This window comes from Mirounga angustirostris, unplaced genomic scaffold (assembly GCF_029215605.1).
Source record: "Mirounga angustirostris isolate CCGP_5_RB_7025 unplaced genomic scaffold, mMirAng1.0.hap1 SCAF_10, whole genome shotgun sequence".
Classification (NCBI taxonomy): Eukaryota; Metazoa; Chordata; class Mammalia; order Carnivora; family Phocidae; genus Mirounga; species Mirounga angustirostris.
The window spans coordinates 107,461,940-107,478,669 of NW_026991718.1; the positions used below are offsets into that span (position 1 = coordinate 107,461,940).

Genomic DNA, 16,730 nt, shown 5'->3' on the forward strand with positions numbered 1-16,730 from the left:
ATATGTCCCCAAAGTGAATTGATGCCATGTTTAAAGAAGGCTAGGCATATGGGATTCCCTTCTTTTAGGTCTACAATCAACTGGCGATTATGCAGGGGATGTAATGGATCCCTCGGGATTCTCCAGGCTCCTGTAACTCAGTCCTTTTTGCAACTGCTTGCTTTTTTAGCCAGTTAATTAGCACAATTACTCAAGAATAGTTAAGGAGAGTGAAGGGAAGGAAGCCATGGGATCCATTCGTTTCAGGGCAAGTTTTGGCCGCTCTGCCACCAAATTTTTCCAATCACAATGCACAGCCAGACCTGTTAACTACATGATTTCTATGAACTAATTCTTAGTCAAGGAAGTATCAAGACAGACATCATGCCTTATACTTCTTGCTTACCCCAGAACAAATATCTTATTTCACTAGTACATAAATATTTTTTAGTAATGATGAAAAAGCAGTGAGGACACATAGAATTGTCTGAACAAACTCCAGAATTTAGGAATCAGCAATCTGAGATCTATTCCATCTCTTCGAATTTCAAAGGACCTTTTCTATTGACTCTGCATTATCAACCTAATTAAGAGAAACACTCCCATTTCTTAGTATATTTTTCTACATCCACATCCAAATTTTCCACATTTCTTAGTATATTCTCCTACATCCTTGAAATGCTGGAAGTGCCTAAGTGTCTCATCAGACTGAACCTGTAACCTTCCTAGGTCTAATGTTTTCCTTGAAAATATTTTCTCCTGGAGTGCCTGAGTGGCTCAGTTGTTAAGCGTCTGCCTTCGGCTCAGGTCATGATCCCAGGGTCCTGGGATCGAGCCCCGCATCGGGCTCCCTGCTCAGCAGGAAGCATGCTTCTCCTTCTCCCACTGCCCCTGACTGTGTTCCCTCTCTCACTGTGTCTCTCTCTGTCAAATAAATAAATAAATAAAATCATTAAAAAAAAAAAAAAAAGAAAGTATTTTCTCCTGCCATGGATATGATCCTAACAAATTGTTATGCAGAAACCAGGGATCTCTCGTTTCACCTTCTATTTCCAATAATTACATACTTAAACATTCTGAAATAACTTTTTTTAATTCCCCCTATGATTTTTAACAAATCTTTATCTTTCCCCAGATGCAGAGACAGTAAAGCAAGTCAATGCATTGAGCTTACAGTACTTCTAATTCCTTGTCTTTAGGCTACTGTCCCATCATCAACTAACGTGATCCCATATACAAGACAGATTCTTTTCATAAGTATTTTTAAGAGTCACAGTGTTCTTTTGGGGAAGGTTGCACTATCTGAGTTTCTCCAGCAACTAGTTATTAGAACTCAGTTAAAAGTGGGAGTTCAGTCGGAGTGGCTCAGTTACCCAACCTGTTCTTATTTGTTGTTCACAATTTTATTATGGCCCAGACCAGGAGACTGCAGCTCAAGCAGATGGGGTGCTGGTAGAATAAAATCAACAACTGTAGGCTTTCTTCCCAAACAATTCCATATTGTTTGTAGATTCCATGCAGTAAATCACTGTGGAAAGATCAACCCATAAATCACTGGTATTTTTGTTTGTTTTACTAGCAAAAAGTGTTCTCTCAGCTGACCCCTGGGCTAGACAACTTGAAAGAAAAAAATGGTTAGAGCAACCGTTTTTAACCCTGGCTGTGCATTAGATTCACTTGGGGGAGACTTTTAAACCCCCAGTGCCCAGGCTGCATCCCATATCCGTTAGTCAGAATTTCTGGGGGGTAGTTCCAGGTATCAGTATTTTTTAAAGCCCCCCAAGAGATTCTAAGTGTGCAGCCAAATTTGAAAACTACTATCATCAAAATACTACTGATGCCTGGGCCCCATCACCAACATTCAGATGCAAAAGATCGGGGGCACAGCCTGGGTGTCGGGAGTACTATAAGCCCCCCAAGTTATTCCAGCGGTGGAGCCAGGCAGAGAACAACTGGTTTAGAGATGAGAGAGCAATGCAGTGTCTGTGTAACATAAAAGGTGTTCTATGCATTGTCCACCCTCTTGTCCATCTTATTCTCCACCTCTCAAGGGAAACTATGTATTAGAAATGAGTGGCTTGGCATAGAGCTTTTCCTTATCAAGCTATTGAGGGAGGGCTTTGTAATGTACTGGGGAGGTGGGTAGATAAATCTACTATGTAGATCTGCCGAGGGTTTCCAACAAAAAACTACCTGTAACACTGTGAGCTATCTCTGAGTTTTAGGCTCTCAGGAAAGAGGAAAAGGATTCTACCTGGAGTGGAGGGGCCTCACACTTCACCACCTCTTCTTCCCACATAGGGACTTTGAGTTCTTGTAACAGGCAGAGATCACATCAGAGGCCACCACCAGCCGCAGAATGGATAAGACTTAAGGGGGAGGTGGGAACCTAATGGTTCTTCATGCTGAAAGGGAGGAAAGAGTGAATCTTGGGGAAGGATGAAGAGGGAGAGAAACGTAGAAGACAAAGGAACAGGCAAAAGAAAGACACCTGGGAAAACAGAGGCCATGTGGATAATCAATTTTGGTGGCATATCAATATTCAGATTGTTCCAAGCTCTATGACTCACAGGAGAGCCACAACTAGAGAAGACATAGAAAGGTGATATTTGGGGCAAGACTTCAGGCCTCCATCTCTGTAGATGTACTGATCATCAGTAAATGTTTAAGCCAGTACTTAGACACTTGGACAACAGAAAACAGCAAGGATGTCATATGCGGAGAAAGAAAACCAGACAAATGTAATTACCTTTGTTGCATTTGCCATGTCTTTCCCGACCTACGGAGCTTATCAGCTCAAACAAACAACAACATTCAGTTTGCTGATACCCCCAATACCTATTTTCAAGCATAAAGCAAAAGTTGAATTCTTGAGGGCAAACAGTGCATTTCTGTGTTCTCTCTGAGGCACGTGTGCCAGAGGAAGCCTCTCATATGACCTCTTCATTTGACCTTGGTCCTAGGTGGCATTCTTGGTGAATAGGGGCTCATTGGTCTCAGTCTCTGGAGTGATGAGATGGTGATGGGACAAAGAAGATTGAGGGAGGTGGCTGGCATCAGAGGGTTGTGCCATTACTGACTTCAAAAATACTCTTATCCTGGGATTGTTTTCTCTACTGATTCTTTGGTTCAGAGTCAGAGGTCAGCCAGCACCATGACCAAGAAGACAACCCCACCCCCACCCCATCGCTCCACCTGTTCTGCCATCTCACCTGCTCTCGTGGCATTACTCATTAGGCAGCATGATTTGCAGGGCTTCCCTTCCCCTTTTGATTAGCTTGTTATCTGCCTTTGAAGCAAAGCCCTCAGTAATGAATCCCCAGATGGGAGAATAAGCCCAGCCATTGCCAGCACATCCGTCCCTCAGGGAATCCTTTACTTCCCATCAGAAGGGGGCAGACATTTGGCTTCCGCCCAGCCCAAGGCTTCACAATTCCACTTTGATAAAGCCTTGGAGAGTCTCTCTCTCTCTGGGAATCCACTTTCTCAATCACAAGCACTTCAGGGCTAATTACACTGATTTAATGCACCTGGCTTTCTCCTACACTTAAAATCTCAATGGGAGAGAAAATACTCTGACCCGTCAGCATTTATTGGAAAGCCAGAGAACCAATGGTGAATAGTCAGTTCCGGAGCATGTGCTGGGTGGGAGGGGGCAGCAGTTACCTTCAGCCCCAGGGAGAGCTTTCTACCATCCTGGTGCTAAAGGGCCATAAATCATCCTGAGAGTCTTAGCGCTGGGGCATCTGCGGGCCAGGGTTGTTTTCTAACGGTTTAATGTGTGTGGGTCTTCTTTCCTCAGTAAACAATAATAGATCGCAAGTTAGTGTTGTCCTTGCGGGAGCCCATATGGAGGAGTGGGAATGGGAGTAGACTCTGAAGCCAGACAGATCTGGGTTCAAGTCCTACCTCCATCATTGTCTATGAATAGGAATTTAGATAAAGTAATGTCTCTAAGCTTTAGTTTCTTCAGCTGTAAAATGAGAGTACTATTATTTAGTCCATATAGCAGTGGTTCTCAACTTTAGCTTGTATTTGAGCCACTCGGGCCTCACTCCCAGGGATAGTGACATGATTAGTACAGCTGCATCTGAGGATTTAGAAGACTTAAAATCCCCCCAGGTGCGGTCAGGATTGAGAAGCACTATCATGAAAGCTTATTTTGAGGCTGAACCAAGATGGTGCATAGAAAGCCTTACTCCTCAAAGTGTGGTCTGTGGACCTGCAGCATGGGCTCTAACAGAGAACTTGTCAGAAATGCAGACTCTTGGTCCCATTGATGTGAGAAACAAAGTTAAAAGAAAAGTTAAATTTCCTTACTACCTACAGCCCACTGACAAGTCCTCGAAACAGGCAGAGTGACCTTCCTCTAGGGACTCAGCTGCCTCGATGTTAGTACTTTGCTAAGGGCAAAAGGCAGTCTTAACCCAACCCCCAGGATCCTGTAAGTCTTCTTTAACATATAAAAATTCCTTTGGAAATTTCCTTTATCTCTACCCCACCCCCGAGATATATGTTGGCAATCATCACCCAAGCATATGGCCCACTAATATCCATCTGAAGGGTCTCATGACTAAGGTTTTACTAGACAGTAGTAAATGACCTTTTCTCAACAATAGCTAGCCCCTTTGAGGTCCTGGAAACCTTGCTTCCAAATTCCTTAGAGACTTACGCTATCGCTAACCCCCTCCCAACTTGAAAGTATATGATGGGCCACTCCTCATGACCCCAGTGCTGCTCTTTCTGCCGACAGGTCCTGTCCCCATGCTTTCATAAGCACAGTTGAGGCGCTGTCAGGATTAGCCCATGAAAAGGAACCTGTTCATAAACTGTCAAACGCTATAATAGTCAGAGGACAAAAAGCTACTGGTATGACAATTTTGTCACTTTCCCTCTCCCCTAGCCCACCCAAAGGACCCTAAAACCCAAACCTCATTTCTCCTTCTCCTCCTGGGGAAGAGTCTTTCTGGCTGACAGGACTAAATGGACCTACATCATAAAGGAATGGAAAGAGAGAGGAGACCAGAGGGGGAGCCAAACAGTGTTGAGACTGGGGTAACAAGGAGATGTTCCAAAATAATGGACAGACGTGTAAACAAAGCCAATGGGAGAAGAAAGGCTTCTGGGGGTGGGGTTTATTTAGAGCTCTTTCACACAGATTGGATTTCTTTTTTAAAATTACCTTTTTGTCATTAGAGTCGAATTCCTGGAATGGGACATTACTCCGAGATTTGACTACATGAGTCCCACAGTTTAAGGGATTAGTATAATGACATCGTCAGGGCCCACCAGTGAAAGACGCCCAGGCACCCTTCTGTAGTCCGAAAGAAAGTCGGGTTTACTGAGCTCGCTGCGGCAAACAGGATGCACGCTGCCGTGGCATGGGGCGCCTCCGTAGGAGGGAGTTGGGAGAAGCTTCGTATAGCATTTGGGCAGGTGCTAGGAGTTTACAAGGAGGATTTAAGGAAGCAGGGGGCCAGTTTTCCAACAACTGGGCTGTCTTTCCCATTCTAAGGACATTGTAGACTTTAGTGCTTATCAGAGCGTGGGTTAATTCTTGTAGCTGGCTCATGCTCATTCCAGGCGGAGTTCACCCATCAAAACAAAATTGTTTCTTGGATTATAAATGCAATATCATCAGCTTTTCTTTTTTAATTTGCTGTGATAATGTTTTAGGGAAAGGGTTTTCTCAGGGTGTCCAGGGACATCGTTCAATTTATTTTGATCAGTTTCTCTATGTAACTGAAGATCTAGAAGATTGTAGGGTAGGCTTTTTATACCTCTCCATTGGGGTCAGTTTGGTAAACTGTATTTTTCTACAACTGTGTTTTTTTCCTAAACCATATATTTTTTAAAGATTTTATTTATTTATTTGAGAGTGAGTGAGCACAAGCGGGGTGAGAGGCAGAGGGAGAAGCAGACTCCCCGCTGAGCAGGGAGGCCGATGTGGGGCTCAATCCTGGAACTCCAGGATCATGAACCGAGCTGAAGGCACACACTTAACCAACTAAGCCACAAAGGTGCCCCTAAACCATATTTTTCTAAATACATTCATTTTATCAAGATTTTCAAATGTATTTCCATATGCAGTTGTGCAAAGTAGCTTCTTATGGTTTTTTTTTTTTTTAATTTACTGTTTTGATGGCTTTTCCCTTTGACATTTCTAATTTTTACTAATTAGGTTAGCCGTTTATCTGTCTAATTGATTTTTTTTTTAAAGAACCAGTTTTTCCGGGGTGCCTGGGTGGCTCAATCGGTTAAGCATCTGACTCTCAATTTCGGCTCAGGTCATGATCTCAGGGTCATGAGATAGAGCCCTGTGTCGGGCTCTGCACTGCATGTGGAGGCTGCTTGTGATTCTCTCTCTCTCTCCCTCTGCCCCCCTCACCCCACTCATGTGCTCTAAAAAAGAAAAGAACCAGTTTCTCTTATTAATTTTTGCCTTCATCCTTATTAATTTCTTCTTTCTGCTTTTCTGGTTTATTTTTGTTCTTTTTTTTTAAGTTGGTTATCTAATTCATTAACTTTATGTTTCATTTTTATTGATTTAATTATATATAGATATGCTATTTCTTCTGTTTACTGATTATCATTAGCTTCAAGAGATTCTACAATTCCACTTAGTATTTCTTCTTTGACCCAAGAGTTTGTTGAATAGTGAGTTTTTAAATTTCCAAGTAGGTGGTCTGACTTTGTAATTAATTTACAGCATTTTGATTAGGATCAAATTCTTTACAAATTTGTGGAAGTTTTCTTTGTGGCCTAAGCTGTGATCAATCTTCATGAATATTCCATGTACACTGGAAAAGATATATCCTCCATTCTTGGGGTGAAGAGTTAGACTTTTATAAGATCTACTTGATTGTTATGTTGCATAAGTCTTCTGTGTTTTGTTTTGTTTTTTTTTGAGATTTTATTTATTTATTTGACAGAGAGAGACACAGCAAGAGAGGGAACACAAACAGGGGGAGAGGGAGAAGCAGGTTTCCCACAGAGCAAGGAGCCCAATGTGGTACTCGATCCCAGGACCCTGGGATCATGACCTGAGCCGAAGGCAGACACTTAACCGACTGAACCACCCAGGTGCCCCAGTCTTCTGCGTTCTTATTGATTTTCCCCTAAATGATCTGTTTGGAATTGAGCAAGATGTGTAAGTCATCTACTCTTAATGTACTTTTTTCCTTCTCCTTACATTTCTTCTAATTTTTGTTTTAAGAAAGCTGTTATTGGGTGCATAGGTGTTAATAACAACTCTAGCCTCATAAAGACTTTAGCTTTAAAAGACTCTTCTTTTGGGGGTGCCTGGGTGGCTCAGTCGTTAAGCGTCTGCCTTCGGCTCAGGTCATGATCCCAGGGTCCTGGGATCGAGCCCTACATCGGGCTCCCTGCTCTGCCGGGAGCCTGCTTCTCCCTCTCCCACTCCCTCTGCTTGTGTTCCCTCTCTCTGTGTGTCTCTCTCTGTCAAATAAATAAATAAAATCTTTAAAAAAAAAAAAAAAGACTCTTCTTTTTGAAAATGCTTTTTGGGGGTGCCTGGGTGGCTCAGTGGGTTAAGCGTCCGACTCTTGGTTTCAGCTCAGGTCATGATCTCATCAGTTGTGAGATCCAACCTTGTGCTGGGCTCTGCATTCAGCAGGGATTTTGGCTGAATATAAAATTTTGGCTCATGCCACCCGCTCGCGCAGGCTCCCGCTCGCTGCGCGTTTTGTCCCGCGACTCTCCCCTTCCGCCGCCTGACTCGCCGCTCTTGTCCTCCTTCCTCCCGCTTTTTCTTTCTTCTCCCGGTCTAAAGATGCCCTCGGCCACCAGCCACAGCGGAAGCGGCAGCAAGTCGTCCGGACCGCCACCCCCGTCGGGTTCCTCCGGGAGTGAGGCGGCGGCGGGGGCCGGGCAGCTGCGCCGGCTTCCCAGGACCCCGCAACCGGCACCGGCGCTGTCCAGACCGAGGCCATGAAGCAGATCCTCGGGGTGATCGACCAGAAACTTTGGAACCTGGAGAAGAAAAAGGGCAAGCTTGATGATTACCAGGAACGAATGAACAAAGGGGAAAGGCTTAATCAAGATCAGCTGGATGCCGTATCTAAGTACCAGGAAGTCACAAATAATTTGGAGTTTGCAAAAGAATTACAGAGGAGTTTCATGGCATTAAGTCAAGATATTCAGAAAACAATAAAGAAGACAGCGCGCCGGGAGCAGCTTATGAGAGAAGAAGCAGAACAAAGACGTTTAAAAACTGTACTTGAGCTCCAGTATGTTTTGGACAAACTGGGAGATGATGAGGTGAGAACTGATCTGAAGCAAGGTTTGAATGGAGTGCCAATATTGTCTGAAGAGGAATTGTCATTGTTGGATGAATTCTACGAATTAGCAGACCCTGAACGGGACATGAGCTTGAGGTTGAATGAGCAGTATGAACATGCTTCCATTCACCTATGGGACTTACTGGAAGGAAAGGAAAAAGCTGTATGTGGAACAACCTATAAAGCTCTAAAGGAAATTGTTGAGTGTGTTTTCCAGTCAAACTACTTTGACAGCACTCACAACCACCAGAATGGGCTATGTGAGGAAGAAGAGGCAGCCTCAGCACCTACAGTTGAAGACCAGGTAGCTGAAGCTGAACCTGAGCCAGCAGAAGAATACACCGAACAAAGTGAAGTTGAATCAACAGAGTATGTAAATAGACAATTTATGGCAGAAACACAGTTCAGCAGTGGTGAAAAGGAGCAGGTAGATGAGTGGACAGTTGAAACAGTTGAGGTGGTAAATTCACTCCAGCAGCAACCTCAGGCTGCATCTCCTTCAGTACCAGAGCCCCACTCTTTGACTCCAGTGGCTCAGGCAGATCCCCTTGTGAGAAGACAGCGAGTCCAGGACCTTATGGCGCAAATGCAGGGACCCTATAATTTCATACAGGATTCAATGCTGGATTTTGAAAACCAGACACTTGATCCTGCCACTGTATCTGCACAGCCTATGAATCCGACACAAAACATGGACATGCCTCAGCTGGTTTGCCCTCCGGTTCATTCTGAATCTAGACTTGCTCAACCTAATCAAGTTCCTGTACAACCAGAAGCTACACAGGTTCCTTTGGTTTCATCCACAAGTGAGGGGTATACAGCATCTCAACCCTTGTACCAGCCTTCTCATGCTACAGAGCAGTGACCACAAAAGGAACCAGTTGACCAGATTCAGGCAACAATCTCTTTAAATACAGACCAGACTACAGCATCATCATCCCTTCCGGCTGCTTCTCAGCCTCAGGTGTTCCAGGCTGGGACAAGCAAACCATTACATAGTAGTGGAATCAATGTAAATGCAGCTCCATTCCAATCCATGCAAACGGTGTTCAGTATGAATGCCCCAGTTCCTCCTGTTAATGAACCAGAAACTTTGAAACAGCAAAATCAGTACCAGGCCAGTTATAACCAGAGCTTTTCTAGTCAGCCTCACCAAGCAGAACAAACAGACCTTCAGCAAGAACAGCTTCAAACAGTGGTTGGCACCTACCATGGTTCCCAGGACCAGCCCCATCAAGTGACTGGTAACCACCAGCAGCCTCCCCAGCAGAACACTGGATTTCCACGTAGCAGTCAGCCCTATTATAACAGTCGTGGTGTGTCTCGTGGTGGTTCCCGTGGTGCTAGAGGTTTGATGAATGGATACAGGGGCCCTGCCAATGGATTCAGAGGAGGATATGATGGTTACCGCCCTTCATTCTCTAACACTCCAAACAGTGGTTATACACAGTCTCAGTTCAGGGCTCCCCGGGACTACTCTGGCTATCAGCGGGATGGATATCAGCAGAATTTCAAGCGAGGCTCTGGGCAGAGTGGACCACGGGGAGCCCCACGAGGTCGTGGAGGGCCCCCAAGACCCAACAGAGGGATGCCGCAAATGAACACTCAGCAAGTGAATTAATCTGATTCACAGGATTATGTTTAAACGCCAAAACACACTGGCCAGTGTACCATAATATGTTACCAGAAGAGTTATTATCTATTTGTTCTCCCTTTCAGGAAACTTATTGTAAAGGGACTCTTTTCATCCCATAAAGACAGGACTACAATTGTCAGCTTTATATTACCTGGATATGGAAGGCAACTATTTTTATTCTGCATGTTCTGTCCTAAGCGTCATCTTGAGCCTTGCACATGATACTGAGATTCCTCACCCTTGCTTAGGAGTAAAACATAATACACTTTACAGGGTGATCTCTCCGTAGTTATCTGAAGTGGCTTGGAAAAAGCAAGATTGACTTTGACATTGGATAAAATCTACAAATCAGCCCTAGAGTTATTCGATGGTAATGGACAAAACTAAAATATTTTCCTTTTGAGAAGGAGTGGAGTGTGGTTTGGCAGAACAACTGCATTTCACAGCTTTTCCAGTTAAATTGGAGCACTGAACGTTAGATGCATACCAAATTCTGTATGGGCCCTTAATACAAAAGGCTGGCTACCGGCTTTGACACAGCACTATTCATCCTCTGGCCAAACGACTGTGGTTAAAAGCACATGTAAATTGCTTTTTAACAGCTGATACTGTATAAGACAAAGCCAAAATGCAAAATAGGCTTTGATTGGCACTTTTTGGAAAAATATGCAACAAATATGGGATGTAATCTGGATGGCCGCTTCTGTACCTAATGTGAAGTATTTAGATACCTTTTTGAACACTTAACAGTTTCTTCGACAATGACTTTTGTAAGGATTGGCACTATCTATCATTCCTTATAATGTACATTGTCTGTCACTAATCCTTGGATCTTGCTGTATTGTCACCTAAATTGGCACAGGTACTGATGAAAATATCTAATGGATAATCATAACACCCTTGGTCACATGTTTTTCCTGCAGCCTGAAGGGTTTTTTTGTTTGTTTGTTTGTTTTTTGTTGTTGTTGTTTTTTAAAGATTTTTATTTATTTGAGAGAGAGAGAATGAGAGAGAGAGCACATGAGAGGGGGGAGGGTCAGAGGGAGAAGCAGACTCCCTGCCGAGCAGGGAGCCCGATGCGGGACTCGATCCCGGGACTCCAGGATCATGACCTGAGCCGAAGGCAGTCGCCCAACCAACTGAGCCACCCAGGCGCCCCACAGCCTGAAGGTTTTTAAAAGAAAAATATCAAATGCCTGCTGCTACCACCCTTTTAAATTGCTATCTTTTGCAAAGCACCAGTATGTGTTTTAGATTGATTTCCCTATTTTAGGGAAATGACAGACAGTAGTTTCAGTTCTGATGGTATAAGCAGAACAAATAAAACATGTTTATAAAAGTTGTATCTTGAAACACTGGTGTTCAACAGCTAGCAGCTTATGTGGTTCACCCCATGCATTGTTAGTGTTTCAAATTTATGGTTATCTCCAGCAGCTATTTCTGTAGCAGTTGCGTTTATCTTTTGTCTAACGCTAACTGAATTATCTTTTTCTCATGGAGGCGTTTATATTCGAAGTGGTGATTCCTTCACTTAGATGCATAGGGAGAGTCACAAGTTGGATGGAGATGACAGTTTAGTAATTTATGTACTGTTGGAATTTGTGCTAGCAGTTTGAGCACTTGTTCTGTCTGTGTGCCTATGAACTTAATGCTGCTTGTCATATCCCACTTTGACATCATGGAGAATTAATCCCATCTATTCAGCAAAGGCTACTAATACTAAGTGAATGGTATTTTCTGTGCAGAAACTGAATTTTGTTTTATTAGCCTTTAGCTAAGGAATTTTTCCAGTAGGTGCTCAGCTACTAAAGAAAAACAAAAAACAAGACACAAAACTATTCTCAAACATTCATTATTAGACAACTGGAGTTTTTGCTGGTTTTGTAACCTACTAAAATGGATAGGCTGTTGAACATTCCACATTCAAAAGTTTTTTGTAGGGTGGTGGGGAAGGGGGGGTATATCTTCAATGTTTATTTTAAAATAAAAGAAGTTCTTGGGCACCTGGGTGGCTCAGTTGGTTAAGCGACTGCCTTCGGCTCAGGTCATGATCCTGGAGTCCCGGGATCGAGTCCCGCATCGGGCTCCCTGCTCAGCAGGGAGTCTGCTTCTCCCTCTGACCCTCCCCACTCTCATGCTCTCTCTATCTTATTCTCTCTCTCAAATAAATAAATAAAATCTTTAAAAAATAATAAAAAAATAAAAGAAGTTCTTGACTTTAAAAAAAAATTTTGGCTCATATTTTTATGTTCCTTGAATGTCTTAATGATATTATTTCATTGTTTTCAGACATAAAGTATTACATCAAAAATCTAATGGCAATCTGATTTTCTTTCCTTTATAAGTGACTTGATCTTTTTGCCTGGCTATCCAAGCTTTTTTCCCCTCAGTTGTATGTGTTGATTTTCCCATATACATGATGTGTCCACTCAATATGTAGTTTTGTGTCTTTTTATTTCAGAAAAATTTTCTTGAGTTATAGTTGTAGTATCCGTCTCCTTCGTTGTGTTGGCTTTTTGCATTGTGGCTTCCTATTGTATATATGTTGGATCATTTTTCTTGTTTTTTATATCTACTTTCTCAAATCATGTTTCTCTCTTTTTGCATTTATTTATTTTGTTTTTTTAAAGATATTATTTATTTATTTGAGAGATAGAGCACAAGCAGGGGGAGCAGCAGAGGGAGAGGGAGAAGCAGGCTCCCTGTTGAGCAGGGAGCCCAACGCAGGGCTCAGTCCCAGGACCCTGAGATCATGACCTGAGCTGAAGGTAGATGCTTCACCGACTGAGCCACCCTGGTGCCCCTGCATTTATTTATTCTAAGGATTTTCCTCTTTTGCAAATTTTCTCTTAAACCATTATTTATGGTAATATTTTACTTTTGAGTTCCTTCTAATTTTATCTTCAAACTTCTGAAATATTTTTTCCTATATTTAATTCATACTGTGTTTGTTCCTTTCTTTTCAAAACTTCCTTTTGTTATGTCATTTGTTTTCTTAATTTTTCTAACTTTGGTTCATGCTTTTATTGCTTTTTATCACTTCCTTGATTTCTGTTAGCTTGTTTTAATGTGGTTACAGGGGCGCCTGGCTGTCTAAGTCAGAAGAGCATGCAACTCTTGATCTTGGGGCTGTGAGTTTGAGCTCCATGTTGGGTGTAGCGATTACTTAAAGATAAATAAACTTAAAAAATTATAATTATAAAAAAATGTGGTTCTAGTCTTTATCATCTTTGTGAGCATGTCTTTCTTGCTGCCTTTATTGTTTATAAAAATGTTATTCGGTTCTACATTCTCTTCTTTATAATAATTTTGCATAGGAATCAAACTAAACTTTTTCTGTGGCTCATCTTCAAGAGTGATTAAGTCGTTCATATCCTTAGGATGAAAAGATGGGCCAGGACAACTTTTATGAATTCACAACTCTCAAGCTCCCTCTTCTGTTGTTTTGGGACGTGATCGTAAACATGGTTTCACTCAGTGATGCCTCTGTCTCTCCCCACCCCACTTTTATCTAAACCTTCCCTTTCTTTTGTCCCTGTTGTCTCTGTGTGTTCAATATGGACTCTATTTCCAGTATTTTTTCTCTTTCCCTGATAGATACAGTTTGAAGAAAGCATCAGTTCTAAGGATCCGTCTTGCAGAGAAGTGAAAATTGGGGCCAAGATGGTGGAAAACTAGGGCAAAGCAGGCATCAAGTTGGGAAGAGCTCCACAGTATATCTGGAAAGAGAGGAGGGAAGGTCACATCCCATGTCTGGACACAGAAAGGGTAGGGAGGCCAGGCAGCCCAGTAGAGTGGCATGCCCTTATTCCAGAAGCCCAGGATAGATACGACAGAATGTCCCTACATGTGTTGAGTGACTGGGATCATCTGGTGGGCCTGGTCCCCACCTTTTCTTCTCATGAGAACACAGTTTTCCCTCTTCCCCTCCAGAACCCACTTTACACCTATTCAGATATACCATTGCCTGAAGAAGAGAAGTAAGGGAGTTTCTCTGCTGAACACAGAACATGCCACAAATAGAAATATCCTTATAGGTAATTGATGCACATTTCATTTATTTAAATGTTCATTGAAATCATATTATGTACCCAGGACTCCCTTGGTGCTAGAGATTCAACCTTTGTTAAGACAATTGGCCAGAAAGAGGTAAGATGTTGTCTGCAGTTTTGGAAACATTTTTTTTTTGAGACAAGCTGATAAAAGCATATCTATTTGGTAAGCAACTAATATAGGACAGACATGTATATACCTCATCTCATTTAATTCTCTTTAACAACCCTGAAAACTAGATAATATTATTCATTTTTGCTCATTATAACTGACTCAGAGAGGTTAATTAGCCAATCCAGGGTCATAGTAGATCTGTCTGGTTCTAGAACCCAGGCTTCTACCATTGCATAAATTTGCCTCTCCACTGGTCGATATTGGACAATATTGAATAATAACCATATGATCTTGACCTCACCAGCATCCCTAGTTAACCACTTGAACTAAATGGGCTAAAACCAGTATATTACAAAATGCCCTAAAAACATGGGTGGGGGAAATGAAGGAGGTTGGGTACTCTTGAAAGTTGTTTTGCCAAAGCCACATTAAATGACCAGCTTGTAAATATTGTTCCATTGCTTGCCCCCTCTCCCATCTTGAATGGCTCAGAGCTTTCTTCCCTTCGTCATGCAGGGCAAAGAGCAGCCACCATGGAGGGCTGAGTTCTAATGCTTATTCTGTGCCATAACAAGGCTTGAAAAGAATAAAATAAAGCTATATCCACATACAAAAAGAACATAGTTGAATGGAAAGAGTCTGACTGATTTCTTACTATTAGATTTTTTCAAAAGCCTTCTGCTTTTGCCATCTTATTGGCACTTAGTGAAGGTTGACAGTGAAAATAACTTCCCCAAATAAAAAATATTGGAGATCAATGACATGGGGAGAAAACACCCCAATTCCATGTAAACAGAGGAAGATTAACACCAGGTACAGGTACCAAATCGAAAAGCCCAGCAAGCTGGTGTTAGAAGGCTAACAATGCTTTCAAAATAAGAAGTCACCCCAGGAGCTGCTCTAAACCCTATTCAGTTATGGTGAGAAATAGCTCCAAGAGCCCAGGCATGGGTCTGAGGGGGTTGAGTGGCCATGAGAAAGGGATTATTAAGAATATTAGTTAATATTTGAAAATATTGGAGGCTTCCCGGGTGATGCAAGCTTGATACCCAGGCACCTGTTCAGAATGTTGAGCCCCCAAAGCCAAAGAAATGGCTATGTATTAACCCAACTACTTGTTCTGGGCTCTGATTATACCTAATATGACTTAAACAGTTCTGTATTTGTTCTGATAGTGCATTACTCGGCAGAACTGTGTTTTCGGTTTCTTTTGTTCTTCTCAGCATCTATTCCCATGCCCTTTGTGTATGCGTTTTACCTGCAAAATCCCACTTCTTCAGGGTAGGAGGACTGGGTAAAGGAAGGTGCATCTACCCACCAGCCATCCAAGATGAAGCAAAATGGTTTCAGGTTACTGGGATGGTTGGCTAAGAAATGCAGATCATGGTAACAATCTTATGGGAACAGATTGGACCCCTCCCATGTGTGACAGTCCACACTACCTCCATGGTTCTACTCACATCTTGTTTTGAAGATATTTGAGGACATGACAGTCTCCCCAACTAGTGTATCTCATATACCTGTTGTTAACTGTATTTTTTGAGGTATAATTTATATGCAGAAAAGGGTATACATCTTACGCATACAGCTCAGTGACATTGGACCTATAAGTTGCACCTCTATCACTACCACCCAGACCAAGACTTAGAATATTTCTATCATCTCCTTTTCTGTGCTTTCTAGTCAGTTGTTTCTCTTTTAAAAATCCAGCATTTTTTCTTTGTGATACAGCATTGGAAACAAAGAGGTCCACGGGCACCTGGGTGGCTCAGCTGGTTAAGCGTCTGCCTTCGGTTCAGGTCATGATCCCAGGGTCTTGGGATCGAGTTCCACATGGGGCTCCCTGCTCAGCTGGGAGCCTGCTTCTCCCTCTCCCTCTGCCCCTCCCCCTGCTTATGCTCTCTCTCTCTGTCAAATAAATAAATAAAATCTTTAAAAAAAAAGAAATAAAGAGGTCCAACAACTCCACAGCAAAACAAACTAACAAATAAAAAACTAATTCAATTTTAAAAATGGGCAGAGGACCTGAATAAACCTTTTTACAAAGAAGACATACAAATGACTAACGGGTACATGAAAAGACGCTCCATACCACTAATCACCAGGGAAATGCAAATCAAAACCACAATGAGATATCACCTCATACCAGTTAGAATGGCTGTTACCAAAAAGACAAAAGATAAGTGTTGGGTGAGCATGTGAAGAAAAGGGAACCCTTGTGCACTCTTGGTAGGAATTCTTGTACACAAATTGGTACAGCCACAATGTGGAAAACAATGTAGAAATTCCTCAAAAAATTAAAAATAGAACCATGTGATCCAACAATACTGCTTCTGGGAATATATCTGAAGAAAAGGAAATCACTGTCAGGAAGAGATATCTGCACCACCATGTTCACTGCAACATTCTTCACGGTTCCATAATATGGAAGTAACCTAAGTGTCCATCAGAAGATGGATGGATATATAACATACACACACAACGAAATATTATTCAGCCATCAATAAAACCATAAAATACTATATATATAATGGGGAATATTGTTCAGCCATAAAAAAGAAGGAAATCTTGCAATTTAGGACAACATGGATGAACCTTGAGGGCAGGATGCTAAGTGAAGTAAGTCAGATAGAGAAAGACAAATACTG

The 16,730-nt window shown here is 42.3% G+C and overlaps 1 protein-coding gene across 1 annotated transcript; it reads left to right on the top strand.

The window, feature by feature from the left end:
* The first annotated feature begins 7,690 nt into the window (after positions 1-7,690).
* On the top strand, positions 7,691-10,241 carry LOC123851575 (caprin-1-like). Its single transcript, XM_045885423.3, is given in 2 exon segments — positions 7,691-7,868; positions 7,871-10,241. Coding segments are annotated over 2 exon segments (2,127 nt in total). The 5' UTR covers positions 7,691-7,771; the 3' UTR covers positions 9,901-10,241.
* The last annotated feature ends 6,489 nt before the right edge of the window (positions 10,242-16,730 follow it).